Source organism: Trachypithecus francoisi, unplaced genomic scaffold (assembly GCF_009764315.1).
Source record: "Trachypithecus francoisi isolate TF-2019V2 unplaced genomic scaffold, Tfra_2.0 Lachesis_group13, whole genome shotgun sequence".
Lineage (NCBI taxonomy): Eukaryota > Metazoa > Chordata > Mammalia > Primates > Cercopithecidae > Trachypithecus > Trachypithecus francoisi.
In genome coordinates this window covers 39686963-39707405 of record NW_022681458.1, presented here as the reverse complement: position 1 = coordinate 39707405, position 20443 = coordinate 39686963, and the positions used below count along the sequence as shown (strand labels likewise).

At 38.9% G+C, this 20443-nt stretch overlaps 1 protein-coding gene across 4 annotated transcripts in view; it reads right to left on the bottom strand.

Moving 5' to 3' along the window:
• The window catches only part of ALS2 (alsin Rho guanine nucleotide exchange factor ALS2), an 82814-nt gene that overhangs the window by 9112 nt on the left and 53259 nt on the right, over positions 1–20443 (bottom strand). For 3 of the 4 annotated variants that reach the window (XM_033230692.1, XM_033230691.1, XM_033230694.1), the window contains 12 exons: positions 20183–20253; positions 19690–19756; positions 19144–19346; positions 18964–19029; positions 17835–17933; positions 17055–17219; positions 15772–15883; positions 15487–15564; positions 10507–10640; positions 7772–7939; positions 3130–3247; positions 1706–1863 (listed from right to left, as the gene is read on the bottom strand). In XM_033230692.1, coding sequence (XP_033086583.1) covers positions 1706–1863; positions 3130–3247; positions 7772–7939; positions 10507–10640; positions 15487–15564; positions 15772–15883; positions 17055–17219; positions 17835–17933; positions 18964–19029; positions 19144–19346; positions 19690–19756; positions 20183–20253 — 1439 coding nt within the window. The remainder of the gene's footprint in view (positions 1–1705; positions 1864–3129; positions 3248–7771; positions 7940–10506; positions 10641–15486; positions 15565–15771; positions 15884–17054; positions 17220–17834; positions 17934–18963; positions 19030–19143; positions 19347–19689; positions 19757–20182; positions 20254–20443) is intronic. The other variant, XM_033230693.1, reaches the window with a different exon arrangement.

Below are 20443 nucleotides of genomic sequence, written 5' to 3'. Positions count from 1 at the left end.
AGGAATTTTTTTTCCTGAGCCTCGAATTTTGCTATAGACTTTAACTCTGACTTCTTGTAGGTTAGTGGACTCTACCATAAATAAGTTTATTTTCTCTTATTTTTACAGGCTTTAATTTTGGCCCTTTAAAGGCAATATGCAGTCTTCTCTATTGCTGTAGATTTACATCTTGCACCTCCATCTGACCTAATTATATAGTTGAAAAAACGAAAAAAGGTCAGGACACTTCTTTTTTTTTATTATACATTAAGTTCTAGGGTACATGTGCATAACGTGCAGGTTTGTTACATATGTATACTTGTGCCATGTTGGTGTGCTGTACCCATCAACTCGTCAGCACCCATCAATTCATCATTTATATCAGATATAACTCCCAATGCAATCCCTCCCCCCTCCCCCCTCCCCATGATAGGCCCCGGTGTGTGATGTTCCCCTTCCCGAGTCCAAGTGATGTCATTGTTCAGTTCCCACCTATGAGTGAGAACATGCGGTGTTTGGTTTTCTCTTCTTGTGATAGTTTGCTAAGAATGATGGTTTCCAGCTGCATCCATGTCCCTACAAAGGATGCAAACTCATCCTTTTTTATGGCTGCATAGTATTCCATGGTGTATATGTGCCACATTTTCTTAATCCAGTCTGTCACAGATGGACATTTGGGTTGATTCCAAGTCTTTGCTATTGTGAATAGTGCCGCAATAAACATACGTGTACATGAGGACACTTATTTTCATTATACTCATCTAGCTAATGTCAGAGCTAGCCCAGGCTAGTGATCTTTTTAATAGATCACTTCTCCCTCAAAACCTGAAACATTTCCAAATGTTGAAGCAAACAATATATGGAAGTTCTGGGACAAATTTATAAACTTTTGTATAATTTTCTCACTATAGTATTTACTTGTTGGCTTCAACTCAGTAAAAAGATCTTTTATCTCACAAGCTTAAATCTGTTTGCTGCCTGGAACTCTCTTCCCAAAGATGCTTACTGTCTCATTTAATTGCCTTCTTCGAAGTCTCTGCTCAAATACCACCACCGTATTAGTCAGCCTGCTCTGACCTTCTCTTTAAAATAATAGCATCTCACGTCTAGTACTCTTTCCCTTTATTTTTCTCTATAGCGCTAATCACTATCTGACATACTACATATGTTTTTTATGTTGACTCTTTTCCCCCATTAGAATGTAAGCTCCATGACAGCAAAGATCATCTTTGTTCACTGATAAATCCCTTGAGAGCCTAGAATGATCGCTATTACATAGAAACACTCCATAAAGATTTGTGAAACAAATGAATGTATGTGATACTGTTGCCAAAGGACAAGACACAAAAACTCAGGGACAAAACTTTATATTAAACTTTATCTACTCTGTGGTTGGGTTTTAGATACCTGATTTTGCCTAGAGACTGAATCCAAATAAGACGACTACTATACTGCATACCAAAATTGGAATTTAAAAACCCCAAACATTTATTTTAGCTTTCTGATACACTTAATAAAGACATAAAAATAAATAAATAACAATAGCTAAGGTTCATCTTTTTCATGTTTATAGCTTACGCATACATTTAAAACATGTTTTCTTTTTTAATCTATTAAAGGACTGTGGCATAAAAATATTTTCTTGATGATTCAGGATGAAACTACCCAAGCATTGGTATAAAATAGTATTCCATAAGCCGCAGACTTTAGTGAAAAGTTCTCTTACCTCACCAGCTGGAAAATTCGCTTAAGATAGGACTTAATCTCCTTTACAGCCTCCTGCAATAACCTGCGGTTGGCTCCTACGCCCACGTATGTCATTCTATACACTGCAACCAGTGTCTCCACAAGCCTGCCCAGGGGGTGCAGAGGAGTGTCACAGGCCTGAGTAGGAAGAGAATCAATGAAGTCAGTGAATGTGCATTAACAGCAGAAACAATCCATCAATAAGAAACAACTTCATAAATGACAAACAATTGTCAAAATGTCAAGAGTCAATTTTGGGACCAGGAATATTCAAATACTTTAATTTTTTTGAAAGTACTGAGTCTACCCCAGTTATATGAAGTTGGAGTTCCTAATCTTGATCAAAGAATCTCCTTAACATTTTGGGCAAATAGCTTTGGAAGTACTGGTATGGAATACCACTAAAAGAAATACCCTGCTGGATGTGGTGGCTCATGCCTATAGTCCCAGCTACTAGTGAGGCTGAGGCAGGAGGACCAATTGAGCTGGTATGAGGCCAGTCTGAGCAACACAGTGAGACCCCCCCATCTCTAAAAAAAAAAAAAAAAAAAAAAAACAAAATTTTAAAAAGATTCAAATATACTTTAAACTTCACAAAAATGATACAAAATGTTACCTTGGAGAAAACTAAACACTGACTGTTGATGATACACTGAAAGAGTCATCCTTCAGTTCCCCTGACTTCTCAGAATACTCCTTCCTGCACTTCCCATCAATATATATCACACTTTAAATTGTAGCTGGTCTTTCAAGGTTTGGAAGGAAGCAAAGAGCCTATCCAGGGTGTGAGGGCAGCATGCTTTACTTACACAATCTCTAGTTTGCTAATGTTATTAACAAAAAGCAATTTTAAACTCTAATTTTATTTCTTAAGAAGCCCCTTGAATGCCTTAAAAGGCTTAAATGTTCTATCATAATAATGGGACAATCTTTAGGTAGAAATGTAATCTTGGTAGTTAGATAATTAACAAAAGAGCCGGGCGCGGTGGCTCAAGCCTGTAATCCCAGCACTTTGGGAGGCCGAGGCGGGCGGATCACAAGGTCAGGAGATCGAGACCATCCTGGCTAACACGGTGAAACCCCGTCTCTACTAAAAAGTACAAAAAACTAGCCGGGCGAGGTGGCGGGCGCCTGTAGTCCCAGCTACTACTCGGGAGGCTGAGGCAGGAGAATGGCGTGAACCCGGGAGGCGGAGCTTGCAGTGAGCTGAGATCCGGCCACTGCACTCCAGCCTGGGCGACAGAGCGAGACTCCGTCTCAAAAAAAAACAAAAAAAACAAAAGAAATGCACGGGATGCAAAAACAGGATTAGAATAACATTAAGCTGTGAGTCTATGTGAATGATATATTGTGGTAGGTGAGTCATTAATTCACAAGACCAGTGTAATTTTTACTCTAGCTTACCTTTATTAAATATTTCCTGATGTCATCATATTTCTCCACAGAGAAGGCACCAACATGCTGTGGAATGAATTCCAAACTCTCTAGTGTCTGAGTCTGTGAACGACTTAATATTTCTGGACTATAAAAAGGGAAAGAAAAGGCTATTGTATTTCACATCAAGAAAGCAAGATACGTGTAAATTATCACATGAAACACAATCAGTGGCTCCAGTCAAAGTGGAGCGTCCAACACAGTACTAATCCCAGCGAGCTCAGAAATGATCATGATCCTGCTATTAGGTACTCGGTGTACATAACATTCATTCAAAAATCAGGTAGTGTTACTTTGTACCAACTACAATAAGTTAATGAAGATTCTGCTCCAATCTAAACCATGGTGTTGGAAATAAGATGACATTAGCTTGAAGATAAATATGATATTAGCTTGAAGGTGACAGACCCGTTGGTGACAACAGAAAAATGGAATAAAAGGAATAAAAGAGGGAAGGGAGCAAAGGAAAAAGGGAAATAAGTCAAAGGGCAAAGAAAGAAATGAAAACGAGGTTAAGAAGCAAGGAGATAATGGCACTCCAACAGGTGACAAGGTAAGCACATAACAGAAACTGGATGAAGAGGCTAAGAGAAAACACATGCTAGTAAACAACTGAAATTTTTGGTAATAGTATCCTATCATTAGATGACAACCAATGAGAAACTGAAAACTGTGCATAATCATTATTATTATATGATTTCAGATAAACAAATAAGATCTTTGTGGTAGCAATATAATTTTATATAAAAAGTTCATTCATTTTCACTTCTCAGAAACACCTAACAACAGTTAACTCAGGTGAACTGAAGGGCTAAAGTCTCACGTCGAACTGACAGGCTGTACTAAGCTGACCATCTGTATCACGCACAAGGGGCATTCAATGGCTTTAATCAATTCTGGGAGTTTCCATTTCTTCTACTGATAGAGTAGAAGGCAATAATTATGACCTTCATGAATGAAATACTAAAATCAATTCCTATGTATCCCAAATATAGAAAAAAATCACTTCTTTCTACATTTAATTTCTTGAAACACACACATACACGAATATCAAGCAAGCAAAAATTAAACTATGGTTTACTTTAAATATCAATTTTGGGGACACTCAATTAGATAGAATCTAAACTAATCTCTCCAGGCTAGAATAACAATTAGTATTTGTTAGACTTGACTGTAAAACATTTCAAGTTCCTGAAGTATCTTTCAACCTCTGGAATTTAATTTCTATGTAATTATACTTTAATATATTAAAATTATTTGAATATTGGTAATTTATTTAAAGAATTTGGTAACTTTTAGCAAACTAGAACATAAAATTATTCAGAACAAACATTTATGTTCTGAATAAATGGATACTTGCCTAGTTTTTCTTCAATTCCTTTCAGAAAGCAACTGACATGTGGAAATGAAGACCAGCATAAAACTGATTTAAAAATTAACCGTATGTAGTTACATGCACAGATTAAAGTATGCTCCTTGATATTTTAACAATGAAGGCATAGCTCAAACAAACCATTATCCAGATAGAATTAAACTCAAGAAAGTTATAGTTAATTAGGAAGTTTTGCTGCAGGGATTAGTTGATTTTTTAGGTCCAAATGCTAAGCAATGCTTGTGGGAGTTACTGGTCAAGTTAAAGAAGAAAGGCAGATGAAGAAAAGCAGGAGAAAAAAAAAAAAAAAAAAAGAAAAGAAAAGGAAAAAGAAGGTGAAAAAGAGAAAATTTTAAAAAGGAGAAAAAGAGAGAGAAATGAACAAGTACATCTGTAACTTCTCTTTCAGCTTTTCAAAAACGTTGTGCCACTTCCTTCTGGCTTCCAAGGTTTCTAATGAGAAATATGCAGTCATTTGAATTGCTGATTTCCCATTATTTTACTCTAGCTGCTTTCAAGATCTTTGTCCATGAATTTTAATATGTGTCTATACATGGTTATCTCTGGTTTTTCCCAAGATGGGGTTTGTTCAGCTACTTGAATCTGTAGGTTTCACATCTTTTACTAAAGTTGAGACGTTTTCAACCATTATTTCTTCACAAAATGTTCCATCCTTCATTCTTTCTCCTTGTCTTTTTTCTTTTCCTTTTTTTTTTTGAGACCGAGTTTTGCTATTTTTGCCCAGGCTGGAGTGCAATGGCACTATCTCGGCTCACTGCAACCTCTGCCTCCCGAGTTCAAGCGATTCTCCTGCCTCAGCCTCCTAAGTAGCTGGGATTACAGGCACATGCCGCCACGCCTGGGCTAATTTTCTATTTTTAGTAGATACGGGGTTTCACTATGTTGGCCAGGCTAGTCTCGAACTCCTGACCTCAGGTGATCCGCCTGCCTCAGCCTCTCAAAGTGCTGGGATTACAGGTGTGTGCCACCATGCTCAGCCCATTCTTTCTCCTTTTCTTCTGGAATTCTAAGGAAACAAATTTAGACCCACAAGTCCCTGAGGCTGTGTTTTTTTTTCTCATGTTTTTTCTCTTGGTTGTTTGGATTTGATAATCCATATTGATCTATCTTCAGGTTCACCGACTCTTCCATTGCCACCTCTATTCTGCCACTGAGTTCATACAGTAAGTTATTTTGGTTAGTGTAATTTTCAAACCCAAAATTTTGATTTGGCTCTTCTTTATAACTTCTGTTTCTTTGCTGATACATTTGTTCTAACATTTATTTCAAGGGTGTTTGCGATTGCACATCTGAGCATTTTATAATAGCTGCCTTAAAGTTCTTGTCAGACAACTTCAACATCTATGTCATCTGTTGATATTTATTGATTCTCTTTCCTGAAATAAATTGAGACTTTCATGGTTCTTTCATTGCTGAGTAATTTTGGTTAATGTCTTGGATATTTTGAGCATTATAAAACTCTGGGTCTTGTTTATATCCTATGGAGAATGTTGACATTCATAAGAGTAAACATAGCAGGCTTGAAACTGTTATCTTTAGAAGGACCTGGGCTAGGTGCCGTGGCTCACGCCTGCAATCCCAGCACTTCTGTGAGACCGAGGCAGGATTTCTTGAGGCCAGGAGTTCGAGACCAGCCTGGATAATATAGCAAGACCCTGTCTCTATTTATAAAAATGAAATAAAATAAAAAAGAACTGCTTATAAAGTTGACCCTTGGCCAGTACTTGGGAATTAAGCTTCGTATAAGTTCCGTATACTGACAAAGGTGTTTTGCTGTCCTTAGATTAACAATGTGATTTATGTTGAACATCTGCTTTCCTGTAAGCTGGGACTGTGGAATTTTGGCTACTGCCAGGCACAGGGTGCCTATGTGACCCACTCCCAATATAAACCCTGGGCACTGAGTCTCTAGTGGGCTTCCCTGGGCAAAAACATGAGACACGTGTGGCTGCACTTTGCTGCAGGGAAAACTGTGTTGTGTGTGATTCATCCCAGAAAGGAGAGATCATGGGAAGCTTACACATGGATTCCTCCAGACTCTACCTGTGTCTTTTTCCCTTATGACCTGGTTGTGCGTCCCTACTGTGTTGCTGTAATCTTACTTGTGAGTACAACTATATGCTGAGTCTTGTGAATTCTTCCAGCAAATCACTGAATGTGTAAGTGATATTGAGAATCCCTAAAACAGCAGATATTTTTGCTTTAGTTTCCCATGGGCCATGAAGCTGATGCCAGGTCACTTCTCAAAGCCTTTGCATCCTTTCTGGGTTTGTTCTGTGAGTGTACAACTTAATGACCGCTCTGGGACCTGAGTGGTCTACCTATGAGCTTGGTTCTCAAACTCTTTGGTACTAATTAGGATCAAATCCTTACATGTGCAGGTCTAGGGTGAGCCCAGGAGCTCATAAACAACTTTACGGGCTTGTTTCCCAGAGCTCCTCTCTCCATCACATCCCCAGTATTTTCTGGTTCTCAGGCACCCCTTTTAAGGTCCTCTGGCCAAAAACTGTCCACTTCTGTGACTATGCCACATCTAGGGACAGATGGTGGGAGAACAGACAACAAAGTCAAAAATGCAATGGGGTTGGGGCTTGGACTTCTCTTGACCTAAGGAGCCACCAAAGGGGGAAGAAGATTCCACTCTCTTGGAGTTTTGACTTTTACAAGTTTCCTGTTCATGCCTGCTCTAGCTGCAGCCATTACTACCCCTGCCACAGAAGGTCCTGGAGACTTGGGCATGAGAAAATAGAGAAAAAAGAAAGAAAACTGAGTATGTATCAACCACTCTGAATTTTAGGAGTCCCTTTGTCACTCCTTGAGCCAGAACCAGAGGGATTTTTTCTGTATCCCTGTCTGTCTGCACCACAGTTCTTGCTTTCACATTTCATGCTGCACTGAGTTCTGGCTGAGGGATATTGGAGCAAAACATCAAGTAAACTCATCACTGGTTTTGTGGTACTTTGAATTCAGGTATTCTTCCTCAATCTACTTATTGATATTGACTTTTCAGAGTTCATAAATAACTGTCCATGTATTCTATTCAGGTTTAATAGCTGAGTTCAACAGAGGATAAAGAAAGTGTGTTTTAATCCCTCTTACCCAGAAGCAGAAATACATCATTAACTTTTAAATTAAATGTAGTGAGCCTTGACTACTTACTGGTCTTAAGTTTTATGTTCCTAACATGCTCTGCTGTATGTTGAGCAGGCGTTCACTCACCTGTCTCTGTGTTGGCGCCGGCTGGTGGTCAAGGCCACAGCAATATTGTCCCATGCTTTCCAAACTTCCCCTTGGCCTGGGCCCTCGCAGCCCAGTTGGCGCCAACATTCGTCAAACACCGCTTTCCACTTCTCATCAGCTGGCACTGCCAGGTTTCCTAGCTTCCTGCTAATAAAGTCATATCAACCTTTTATCAATCATTTCTTTTGTGCAAAATCATTCCAAAGAACAGAAACTTTCTAACATACAACTGAGAATGCTTTCTTTGTGACCAAAACTGCCAAGACTGATGGTAATTCTATTTTTAAAATACTAAACGAAAATTTTAAAGGACTGTTTTTTAGCTAATTATTGTTTTTTGGATATTAAACTGTATGGAATATTAAGTACAAAGCAAACCAATTGACTCTGCCTCCTATAATTCCACAGAATTAATTTTTAACAATTGATTTCTGGCCAGGCGCGGTGGCTCATGTCTGTAATCCTAGCACTCTGGGAGGTCAAGGCAGGCAGAACACCTGAGGTGGGAGTTCAAGACCAGCCTGGCCAACATGGTGAAACTCTGTCTCTACTAAAAACACAAAAAATTGGCTGGGTGCAGTGGCTCACACCTGTAATCCTAGCACTTTGGGAGACCAAAGGAGGGGGGGGGTGGATTACCTGAGGTCAGGAGTTCGAGACCAGCCTGGCCAACATGGCAAAACCCCATCTCTATTAAAAATACAAAAATTAGGCCGGGCGCGATGGCTCAAGCCTGTAATCCCAGCACTTTGGGAGGCCAAGATGGGCGGATCACGAGGTCAGGAGATCGAGACCATCCTGGCTAACATGGTGAAACCCTGTCTCTACTAAAAAAATACAAAAAACTAGCCAGGCGAGGTGGCAGGCACCTGTAGTCCCAGCTACTCGGGAGGCTGAGGCAGGAGAATGGCGTAAACCCGGGAGGCGGAGCTTGCAGTGAGCTGAGATCTCGCCACTGCACTCCAGCCTGGGCAACAGAGCGAGACTTCGTCTCAAAAAAAAAAAAAAAAAAAAAAAACACAAAAATTAGCTGGGCGTGGTGGCGCATGGCGCATGCCTGTAATCCCAGCTACTCAGGAGGCTGGGGCAGAAGAATCTCTTGAACTCAGGAGGCAGAGGTTGCAGTGAGCCAAGATCATGCCACTACACTCTAGCCTGAGTGACAGAGCGACACTGCATCTCAAAAAAAAAAAAAAAAAAATTAGCCAGGCGAGGTGGCCCATACCTGTAATCCCAGCTACCCGGGAGGCTGAGGCAGGAGAATCGCTTGAATCTGGGAGGTGGAGGTTGCAGTGAGCTGAGATCACGCCACTGCACTCCAGCCTGGGCGACAAAGTGAGACTCTGTCTCAGAAAAAAAAAAAAAAAATTTAAAATTTAAAAAATAATAAATAAAAATAAAAATTGATTCCTGTTAGAACAAGGACTTTCTGAACCTTGCACATCTTATAATGAGAATTTAAAATGCGTTACATACTGGGTTCTAAAATACTCTAAGAATAAACATGTACAGAAAACATATCCTTAGGAACAAAAAAAAACTGAGGTGCTACCAAATATAATAATAAAATTCAAGCTGCAATCAATAAAGAAAAATAGACATATGCCAAAAACTGTCCACTTCTGTGATTGTGCCACATCTAGGGACAGATGGTGGGAGAACAGAGAATAAAGTCAAAAATGCAATGGGGTTGGGCATAATATACTTAGATTTTGCCTTTTTTCCCTCATATATGCAGATTTTACTATTCCACTTGGTGGGTGGGTGTGTGTGTGTATATGTTCTTTACTTTTCAAAATCAAGTTATGTACAGATTCCATCTCAGAATGCTCTTTCAGGCTGGGCACAGTGGCTCACACCTGTAATCCCAGCACTTTGAGAGGCCAAAGTGGGCAGATCACTTGAGGTCAGGAGTTCGAGACCAGCCTAGCCAACATGGTGAAACCTTGTCTCTACTAAATATACAAAAAATTAGCCGGGCATGGTTGTGTGCGCCTGTAGTCCCAGCTACTTGGGAGGCTGAGGCAGGAGAATCGCTTGAACCCGGGAGACACTGCAGTGAGCCGAGATGGCACCACCATACTCCAAACTGGACGACAGACTGAGACTCCATCTCCAAAAAAAAAAAAAAACACTCTTTCACATGTGGAACTTTCCTTTTAAACATCCATGCTTTAAGGCTTATAATGTAAACCAAGACTATAGACAAGACTATAGATTTAGTCATCTAAAGTAGTGTCAGTTGACAATTCAAGGCGGTTACATCTTGTTTTAAAAAAAAAAAAAAGAAGACAACTTTGGCCAGGTGCAGTGGCTCATACCTGTAATCCCAGCATTTTGGGAGGCTGAAGCAGGAGGATCGCTTAAGCTCAGGTTCAAGACCAGCTTGAGCAATAGCAAGACCCAGTCTCTATAAAAATTAGAAAAATTAGCCACGCATGGTAGTGGGTGCCTGTGGTCCCAGTTACTTGGGAGGCTGAGGCGGGAGGATCACATGAACCCAGGAGGTCAAGGCTGCAGTGAGCCATGATCACGCCACTGCAGTTCAGCCTGGTGACAGAGTGACACCCTGTCTCAAAAAATAAAAATAAAATAAAATAAAAAAGAAGACTTTAAGAACTTGATTTTGCTTTTAAAATATTAACCAGCTTTGATAAAAGCAAGACAACTCCAAACATTCAATAATTAATCCAGAATTAACACTAGTTACTCACAAAACTTTAGGTCTGTCTTTATCACTCTCATACAGACTAGGTTTGAAGTAGGTTCCAGTGATTTTTATCCCAGATCCCCATTCTCCACTAAAATAACCTTCAATGTAGTCTCCATTTGGCATAGTCAGTGTTCCCTAGGTAAAGTCAGAGAATAAAATGTGGGGTTAGAGGAAATATATTCAATATTTATTTACTTATTTGGAGACAGAGTCTCATTCTACTGCCCAGGCTGGAGTGCAATGGTGCGATCTTGGTTCACTGCAACCTCTGCTTCCTGGGTTCAAGTGATCCTCCTGTCTCAGCCTCCCAAGTAGCTGGGATCACAGGCGCCCGAAACCACGCCCAGCTAATTTTTTGTGTTTTCAGTAGAGACGGGGTTCCACCATGTTGGCCAGGCTGGTCTCGAATTCCTCACCTCAAGTGATCCACCCACCTTGGCCTCCCAAAGTGCTGGGATTACAGGCATGAGCTACCACGCCCAGCCCTCAATTTTTAAAATCAAGAGAAAAAAAGCACTAAATGGTTGTTTTCCTTTTTAACTTGCTCTTTACCAGTCTCTAACTCTTTAAATCTCAAAGAAAATATGGGCACACGCATGTCTCAAAGAGTATATGAAAATAATCCATGGGTAAAAGAAAAAAAAAACACACAAGGAAAACTCAAAAATATTTTGAACTGTATGAAATGACCATACAATATATTAAAATTTAGGGGATGATGTAAATTACAAGCAGTGCTTAAAGGGAAACTTATAGCTGTTAACACCTATCTTTTCAGGAAGATCTCGAATCAGTAATGTAAAATTCCACCTAATAAAATTACAAAAGGAGGAACAAACTAACAACCTAAATCCAAAGCAAGAAAGAGGAGGGAAATGATAAAGATTAGTGCAAAAATCAGCGAATGAGACAGAAAACAAAAAATAAAGAAAGATCAATGAAACTAAAAGTTGCTTCTTGGAAAAGATACACAAAATTGACATTTAACTAGATTAATCAAGCAAAAAAGAGAAAACATAAGTTTATAAAATCAAGAGTGAAACAGGTTATTACTACCAGCCTATAGAATTAAAAAAGTTAGAAGGTACTATGTTTTGAAAGTGTCTCCTCTAAAATCTGTACTGAAACTTAAACCCCATGGTGATGGTGGTAAGAGGTGGGGCCTTTTGGGAAGTGATTAAAAACAGTGTCCTCATGAATGGAGCAGTGCCTTACAAAATAGCCAGAGGGTTGGGCGCGGTGGTTCACACCTATAATCCTAGCACTTTGGGAGGCCAAGGTGGGTGGATCACCTTGAGACCAGCCTGACCAACATGGTGAAGCCCCATCTCTATTAAAAATACAAAAATTAGCTGCGCATGATGGCACGTGCCTGTAGTCCCATCTACTCAGGAGGGTGAGGCAGAAGAATCGCTTGAACCCAGAAGGTGGAGGTTGCAGTGAGCCAAGATCGTGCCACTGCACTTCAGGCTGGGTGACAGAGCAAGACTCTGTCTCAAAAGAAAAAAAACAAAAAGAAAAGTGCCAGAGGGAACTATCTGAGGCCTTTCTGACCTTCCATCTTTTGCTATGTGAGAACTCAGCCAAGAAGGCCTTCACCAGACAGGGAATGCTGTTGCCTCGATCTTGGACTTCCCAGCTTGCAAAATTGTGAAGAAATAAATTTCCCAGTCTATGATATTTTATTACAGCATCACAAACATGTGAAGACAGAATGGAATACTAAGAGAACAGCTTTATGCCAACTAAGCAGATAACAGAGAGAAATAGAAAAATTCCTAGGAAGACAAAAAGTACCAAAACTGACTCAATGAGAAATAGAAAATCTAAATAGACCTAAAGCAAGTAAACAAACTAAGTTAGAAATTAAAAATTTTCTCACAAAGTAATGCTTAGGCCCAGAAGACTTCATTGGTGAATTCTCCCAAACACTCAAAGAAGAAATAATAACAAAGCTTCGCAAACTTTCAGAAAATAGGGGAGGAGGGAACACTTCTCAACTCGTTCTATGAGGCCAGAATTATCCTGATATCAAAGACAGACAAAGACATCACAATAAAAGAAAACTACAGATCATTACCTCTCACAAATATGAATGCAAAAATCCTCAACAAAATATTGGCATTAAATCCAGCAACATCAACATATAAAAAAATCATACACCATGACCAAGTACAATTCATCCCAGGAGAGCAAGGTTGGTTTAACATCAGTAAAGCAACCAATATTATATACCATATTAGTAGAATAAATGATAAAAACCAAATGATTATCTCAACAGACAACGGAAAAGCACTTTAACAAAAACACTTTTCAGCCAGGCATGGTGGCTCATGCCTGTAATCCTAGCACTCTGGGAGGCTGAGGTGGGTGGATTGCTTCAGCTCAGGAATTTGAGACCAGCTTGGGCAACATAGTGAAACCCTGTCTCTACAAAAAAAAAAAAATTAGCCAGGCATGGTGGCATGTGCTTGTAGTCCCAGTTATTTGGGGGGCTGAGGAGGGAGGATTACTTGAGCCCAGGAGGTTGAGACTGCAGGGAGCTGAGATCACACCACTGCACTCCAGCCTGGGTGACAAAGTGAGACCCTATCTCAAAAAAAAAAGCTTTTCTCTAAAATAGAAAACAATGTAAAGATGTCCAATCTTAATATTTTCTATTCAACATTCCACAGAGGACTCTAGCCAGTGCAACCGGACAAGAAAAAGAAATAAAAGCCTTCCATATTATAAAGAAAGAAGCAAAAAATGTATTTACTTGTAGGTGATATGATTCTGTATGCAAGAAATCCTAAGAAATCCACACACACACACACACACACACACACACACACACAAATACTAACACTAATAAACAAATTCAGCAAGATTTTAGGATACAAGAACAAAATACAAAATCAACTACATTTTTTAAATATAGCAATGAACAATCTGAAAATGAAATTAAGAAAACAATGCTTTACAATAGCACCAATAAAATACTTAGAAACAAATTTAACCAAAGAAAGGCAAGATATGTACACTGAAACCTAGAAAACATTGCCGAGAGAAATTAAAGATCTAAATAAACTGTGAGATGTTCTATGTTCATGGGTTGGAATAGTCAATATTATTAAGACGGCAATTCTCCCCAAATTGATCTATAGATTCAATGCAATCTCTATCAAAATCTTAGCAAGGTTTATTGCAGAATCTTGATAAGCCAGTCCTAAAATTGATATGAAAAGGCAAAGAATCTAGATTTGCCAGAACAATTTTGAAGAAGAACAAATTTGGAGGACTTATATTCCTGATTTCACAACTTACTAGGAATCAACAGTAATCAAGATGGTGTGGTATTAACACAAGGAGAGACATGTTGATCAGTGAAATATAACTGAGAGACCAGAAATAAACACATTTTCTGATCAACACAGGTGCCAAGATTCAACGGGAAAAGGTGCTGGGAAATTTGGATAGCCATGTGCAAAAATATTAATTTGGACACATAACTCAACCCATATACAAAAGTTATCTTAAAACCAATCACAGACCTAAATATAAAAGGCAAAACTATAAAATTTTATGGTTTTTTAAAAATTTTTTTTAGATGGAGTCTCACTCTGTCGCCCAGGCTGGAGTGTAGTGCTGGGATCTCAGCTCACTGCAAACTCCACCTCCCGGGTTCACGCCATTCTCCTGCCTCGGACTCCCGAGTAGCTGGGACTACAGGTGCCCACCATCACACTTGGCTAATTTTTTGTATTTCTAGTAGAGATTGGGGTTTCACCATGTTTGCCAGGATGGTCTTGATCTCCTGACCTCGTGATCTACCTGCCTCGGCCTCCCAAAGTACTGGGATTACAGGAGTGAGCCAAAAGGCAAAGACTTCTTAGACATAAAATCAAAAGCATAATTCATAAAATTTTTTATAGAGTTCGTTAAAACGAAAAACTTTTCTATTTCAAAAGACACCATTAAGAAAATAAAAGACAAGTCACAGACTGCAAGAAAATATTTATAAATCATATCTGATAAAGGACATGTATCCAGAATACAGAAAGAACCCTTATAATTCATATAAGAGTACAAACAAAATTTTACAAATAGGCCAAAGATCTGAACAGACATTTCATCAAAGAAGATATATGAATCACTAATAAGCATGTTCTACATCATTAGTCACTAGGGAAACGCAAATGAAAACCAGGATATACCACTTCATACCCATTGGAATGGTTATAAGAAAAAAGACAGAAAATAAGAAATATTTTTTGATACGGAGAAATTAGTATCCTCATTGATATGGAGAAATTAGTATCCTCACACATTGCTGATGGGAATGTAAAATGGTACAGACATTTTGGAAAAAAGTTTGACAGTTTCTTAATACGTTAAACATCAATTTACCATAAAACCCAGCAGCAATTACACTCTAGGCATCTACTTGAGAAATGAAAATGAAAACGTATGTCTACACAAGAAACTGCATTTGAAAGTTTATGGCAGCATTATTCACAATAGTCTAAAGTTGGAAATAACTCAATGTTTATCAACTGGTAAAAGAATAAACTAAATGTAGTTTTGGAAAACTATTCAGTCATAAAAAGGAACAAATACTATACATGCCACAATATGGAAAAAAACAAAAACATTACGCTAAGTGTAGGAAGTCACAGAGAGGAGACTGCATGTATGATTCCATTTATACAAAAGGCCCAGAAAAGGCAAATCTATAGAGTGATTAAGAGTGATTAGTGGTTGGCTGGGACTGGTGGTGGAAATGGAAGTCACTGAATGAGCAGAAGGGATTTTCTTGGGTGACAGAAATGTTCTGAAACTGGATTGTGGTGGTAGTTTGTACAGCTATGTTGACTAAAAATTACTGAAATGTGCACTTGAAAGGGATGAATTTTATGGCATGTAAATCAGCTATTTTTAAAGTAAAAAAAATTAGTAAAAGAATTTATTAGAGAGAAAAAGAAGAAAGCTAGTTTCCAACCTTTCCACTAAGAGTCCAGTCATCTGAAAATTCTCCCTCATAGATAGTATCATCTTCGGAAAGCAAAACCCCATTTCCCTATAAGAAGAAACAAGAGAAAAATTACAACACATAAAATAGAGTCACTTAAGAGTGCAAGCAGTCATATCCCCAAAGCCTTATGGAATCTTAAAAGAAGGAAAATAGCACTAAGAAGGTAGAAACTAATCAAAAAATGACTTAAAAAGTTAGGGACAAAGGAGCTTTAACAAGTTAGTAATAACTACATGCAAATATTCCACTCACCATCATTTTATTAAGGTGAAAGTTGCCCTCATAGTATAATCCAAACTGGGTAACCACCACACCATTCCCTTGACACACATCATCTTGCCACATTCCCATATACTTTTCCCCCCTGCACAGAAATAAAAAGAAAAGAAAAAGCACTGAAGACAAGGATAAAGTAGGGAAAAGACAATTATCACATGGGAGATCCCAGGCATCAACCCTAGGCTGGTATAGATTCCATTTTTCTTTTTTTTTTTTTTTTGAGACGGAGTCTCGCTCTGCCGCCCAGGCTGGAGTGCAGTGGCCGGATCTCAGCTCACTGCAAGCTCCGCCTCCCGGGTTCACGCCATTCTCCTGCCTCAGCCTCCTGAGTAGCTGGGACTACAGGCGCCTGCCACCTCACCCGGCTAGTTTTTTGTATTTTTTAGTAGAGACAGGGTTTCACTGTGTTAGCCAGGATGGTCTCGATCTCCTGACCTCGTGATCCGCCCGTCTCACCCTCCCAAAGTGCTGGGATTACAGGCTTGAGCTACCGCGCCCGGCCTTTTTTCTAGCTAAAGTAGTTAACTTTGTCTCCTCAAATATGGGACAAGGTGAGCGCAAAAGACATCTCACTCAGTAATGTTCTCTGAGGAATTTAATGTTGTGGTCTATCTGACACAGATCTGTATATACCCCAGGTAGTTACTTGATAACTTTAAAATATATAATTTTTAAAAAGAAGGCCTAGAATTCAACTCTAAATAATTTCATTTGAAATGTAATAAGCAGAATAAAACCTATGCATAGGTTTTTCTTACACAAAAGTTTGCTAACTTAAAAAGAAAGAGGCTGGGTGCGGTGGCTCATGCCTATAATCCCAGCACTTTGGGAGGCAAAGGCAGGTGGAACACTTGAGGCCAGGAGTTCGAGACCAGCCTGGACAATATGGCAAAACCCCATCTCTACCAAAAATACAAAAAATTAACTGGGTGTGGTGGTGTGTGCCTGTGGTCCCAGCTACTTGGTAGACTGAGGTAGGAGGGTCCCTTGAACCCAGGAGGCAGACATTGCAGTGAGCTGAGATCGCACCACGCCAGCCTGGGTGACAGAGTGAGACCCTATCTCAAAAAATAAATAAATAAATAAATAAAAGGGTTTGTCATAAAAAAAAAGGTTCATTTTTCACCTACTCAAACTCAAAGAAATCTTACTAATCTCCATGAAAAAGACAAAATAAGTATAAACTGCTTGTTATTAAATAATCATGGTGCTTAATCATTTGCTCCAACTATGAGAAAAGAAGGAGAACACTGTACCTAGTGATATCATCAAAGACACCATATCCTGCTTTCTTATCCGTTACCCACTGGCCAATGAACATACTAGGAGAGGAGGACGTCAATTTCCCACTTCGTAGAAGGCCATGACCATGACGCATATTATCTTGGAAACAGCCCTCAAACACTTCACCAGAAGCATAGCTGTGGTTGGAAAGAATAGATAATTATCACATGCACATTGAATTCTGATGCTCATTTTTACAAAGTTTAGAAAATCCAAAACCATACTCAGTCTCACTGGTAGCTATAATTATTTGTTTATATGATTATTTTTCACTAATTAAAAAAACCTCATTTTTGAGTGACTAAAGTTAAAAAGTTAAAGACACCATGGGTGGTATTTTGCATTAACATGGAAAAAAATGTGTTTTTAGTCTCTTATGGGAAAATGAAATAATGAGTTTTTTGTAAGAGGGAAGAATAAAAGTTTTGTCCGTTAGAATCAAATAAATAAAAATAAGATAAATTTACAGATAAGACATATAGAAGTCTCTATGAGAAAACTGTGGTTTATAAGGTATATAAAATTTAGATAAGAACTAAATTTAATAATCTAGTATTTTAATCCTGTGACAGATGAGGGGTTGACCTTTAAAAGAAGAACACAGAGAGTTTCAATTTTATTTACTCCTCTAAATTTTATCTATAAGACTAAGCAAAACTTAAACCTTGGAAATTTTGACTATGCAAACATTCAAGTTTACATGGTTACATGAAAAACCAACACCAGTCCAACAGCCTTTCCAATGTTATTACCTGTAGACTCCTTGACCGCACATTTTTCCTTCTTTCCAATGGCCCACATAATGGTCTTCTTTGTTAATTGCCTTGTTTGGGATTCTGTATTCTCCATACCTGCCACGAAAAAGAAAAAAATAACAAAAGAATATGCATTTATGACATATTCACCTTTGTATGTGTATCGTGGTAAACATTTTAACAAGGAAGACAGAGAAAACATTCACCTGTAGGAGGAAAGGGTTAAAACAGCATCTTGGTTTAAGGTGAATCTATAACCTAAGCTGCTTGGCAAAAGGAGTGGGACATCAGCCCCACTACACTAAGATATGGTGTTTTAATACAAGTCCGGTGAAAAATAGAAGACCTGTGTCCTTCGCCTATTTCTGTCACTAATTACCTGCACCACCATGGGGTAAGCCCAGGTATCCAGCTCCTTTATTTGGATAATAAGAGGGGCAACTCAGTGGGTAAATGAGATGATCTAAAGTCTCTTCTCATTCTAACAATCTATTAAAAACAGACTTTAACACATCACAAGAATTTACATGATCACACAGACACACAAAATCACCTACCCAACATTTTTTGCACACTGAAATAAATTACTTCCTTAACATTATACAAAATACTGTCATAAACTAATCACGTAAATACATTTCCAGTGTTAGAAAACGATAAACTTATTTTAAAAAGTCATTAGAACATCATTAGGATAATACAGCACTTGGAAATTTTTCCTTTAACATACCACAGAAATTAAAGATGACTTAAAACAACTGAAAGGAAAATTTTTCTATGTCCTTTGTGTAAAGGGGGACTACTGTCTCAATAGTCCTACCATTAACATTACCAAAGTTCTCAGTCTTCACAACTGAGAAATTAATAGAAAACATAGCCCCATTTTAACAGATGGAAGGCTGTGTAATGTGAGGTCACACGGCTATCAAGGAAAATGACCCCGTCTAGGTAAATCAGAGGCTGTACCCCTCACTCCTGGCTCTCTTCATGATCATACATGTGCATTTCTAAAAAATAACAAGAAAAATCTGCTACTTGTTTGAAAAGCAGCTCTGCATACAAAATAACATAATTTTTGACCTTACTGAACTTGAATTTACTATCATATTTTACACAATTGTCTTACCCATCTTCCAAGCCATTCCTGAACATGCCAGAATATATCTTTCCATCAGGCCACTTCAAAACCCCTCTGGAATGCGTAAGCAAAGAATAATGCATGTCAACTAATATTTCAGATAATCAATACTTTTTCTATCATGTGATGATCATCCTCACCCCAGGTATAAATCTTCAACATTTTCACCTGCCATGAGGCTTCCCTGAAAGCCAGCGTCCATCATAGGTGGCATCCTTTAGGCGAGGATCTTTGTAGAAAGTATATTTGGCACTGCGTGAAATGGGTGGTTCCTGTCTCTGAACACTGCTACCACTTCCATAAGCGGGAAGATCAGACATCCCTCTCAAAGCCTGATCTACAGCTTGGCTTATAGCTCGCAGCCACTTTGTCTAGGAGCAAAAAGTAACATCAATAAGCTTAAGGCAACAATTCATCAAGCACTGCTTTAAACCCTGTTAGTTTTCTTTGGTGTGAATAAATTATTTGTGTCCTAACGCTTTTCCTATTAATGGAGTAATATTGACCGGCTCTTGGAATTCTCTGCTATATGTTTAAAATTAAGTCACATTAAAAAAAAAAAACCAAGAACCTATAGTTTTGGCTTAATGAAGATTTATCAGACAGAACTGTGCATCATTAGTCAAGCAAGAACAATTTATATTTCTTTTTTATTACACAAGAGGCAGAAAGAGCCAGGGTGAAGATTGAAAGAAAATACCATAATGGACTAACCTTTTCCTGGGGTGTAGATGAAATGAGAGTGAACTGCTCCTCAGGTGTGGTTATCTTTAAGCCATTCCTAAAACGTTCACAAGGATAAATACCAGTAGGTTTAACAACCTGTCGTTACAGTATCAATCCTCAAATTTGAAAAGCAACCTCTGTATTTCAAGAGGAGCAGAAGTCAATTAATGTAAACGCTTGTTTGGTTTTGTGTCCCACCATGGTAGAAAGAACAAAGAATTCTCTGCTCTGTGTTGAACGATGGGGATGTGTGCAATGAAGATGCCTTTTCATCACCTAATCGTGACTTGCCATGATCTTTGCAACAGGCCATTTTATTATCAATAGACTACTTTACTGTCTAATGTGCTGGGAGGTGGGTCTCATTATGCAGAATGGGGAGACTGTCTCCCAAGTCCTCCTGAGCCTTTTTTCACATTTAAGGGAGCAACCTGGGTAACAGACTTGGACAGGGTAGAGTGGGGAGGGGGGACACACTTACACACCACCAGCTTCTTCAGACAGTGGCTCTGCCCACAGCGTGGCCAGAGGGAAAACATGGTGTGTGGAGAACTGAAACAGAGAACATGGAGGCACTTTTATGAAAGCCCATGTAGACCTTGGGGTCTCTGCCCATATCCCCTTCATGTCATTAACCCACATGGGCCCTGCAGTCTCTGCTGCACAACCCCTTGAAATAGTTAAGTCCATGTAGGTGCCATCAATTCTGCCACATTGTCCCCGTAACACAGCTAACCCAAAG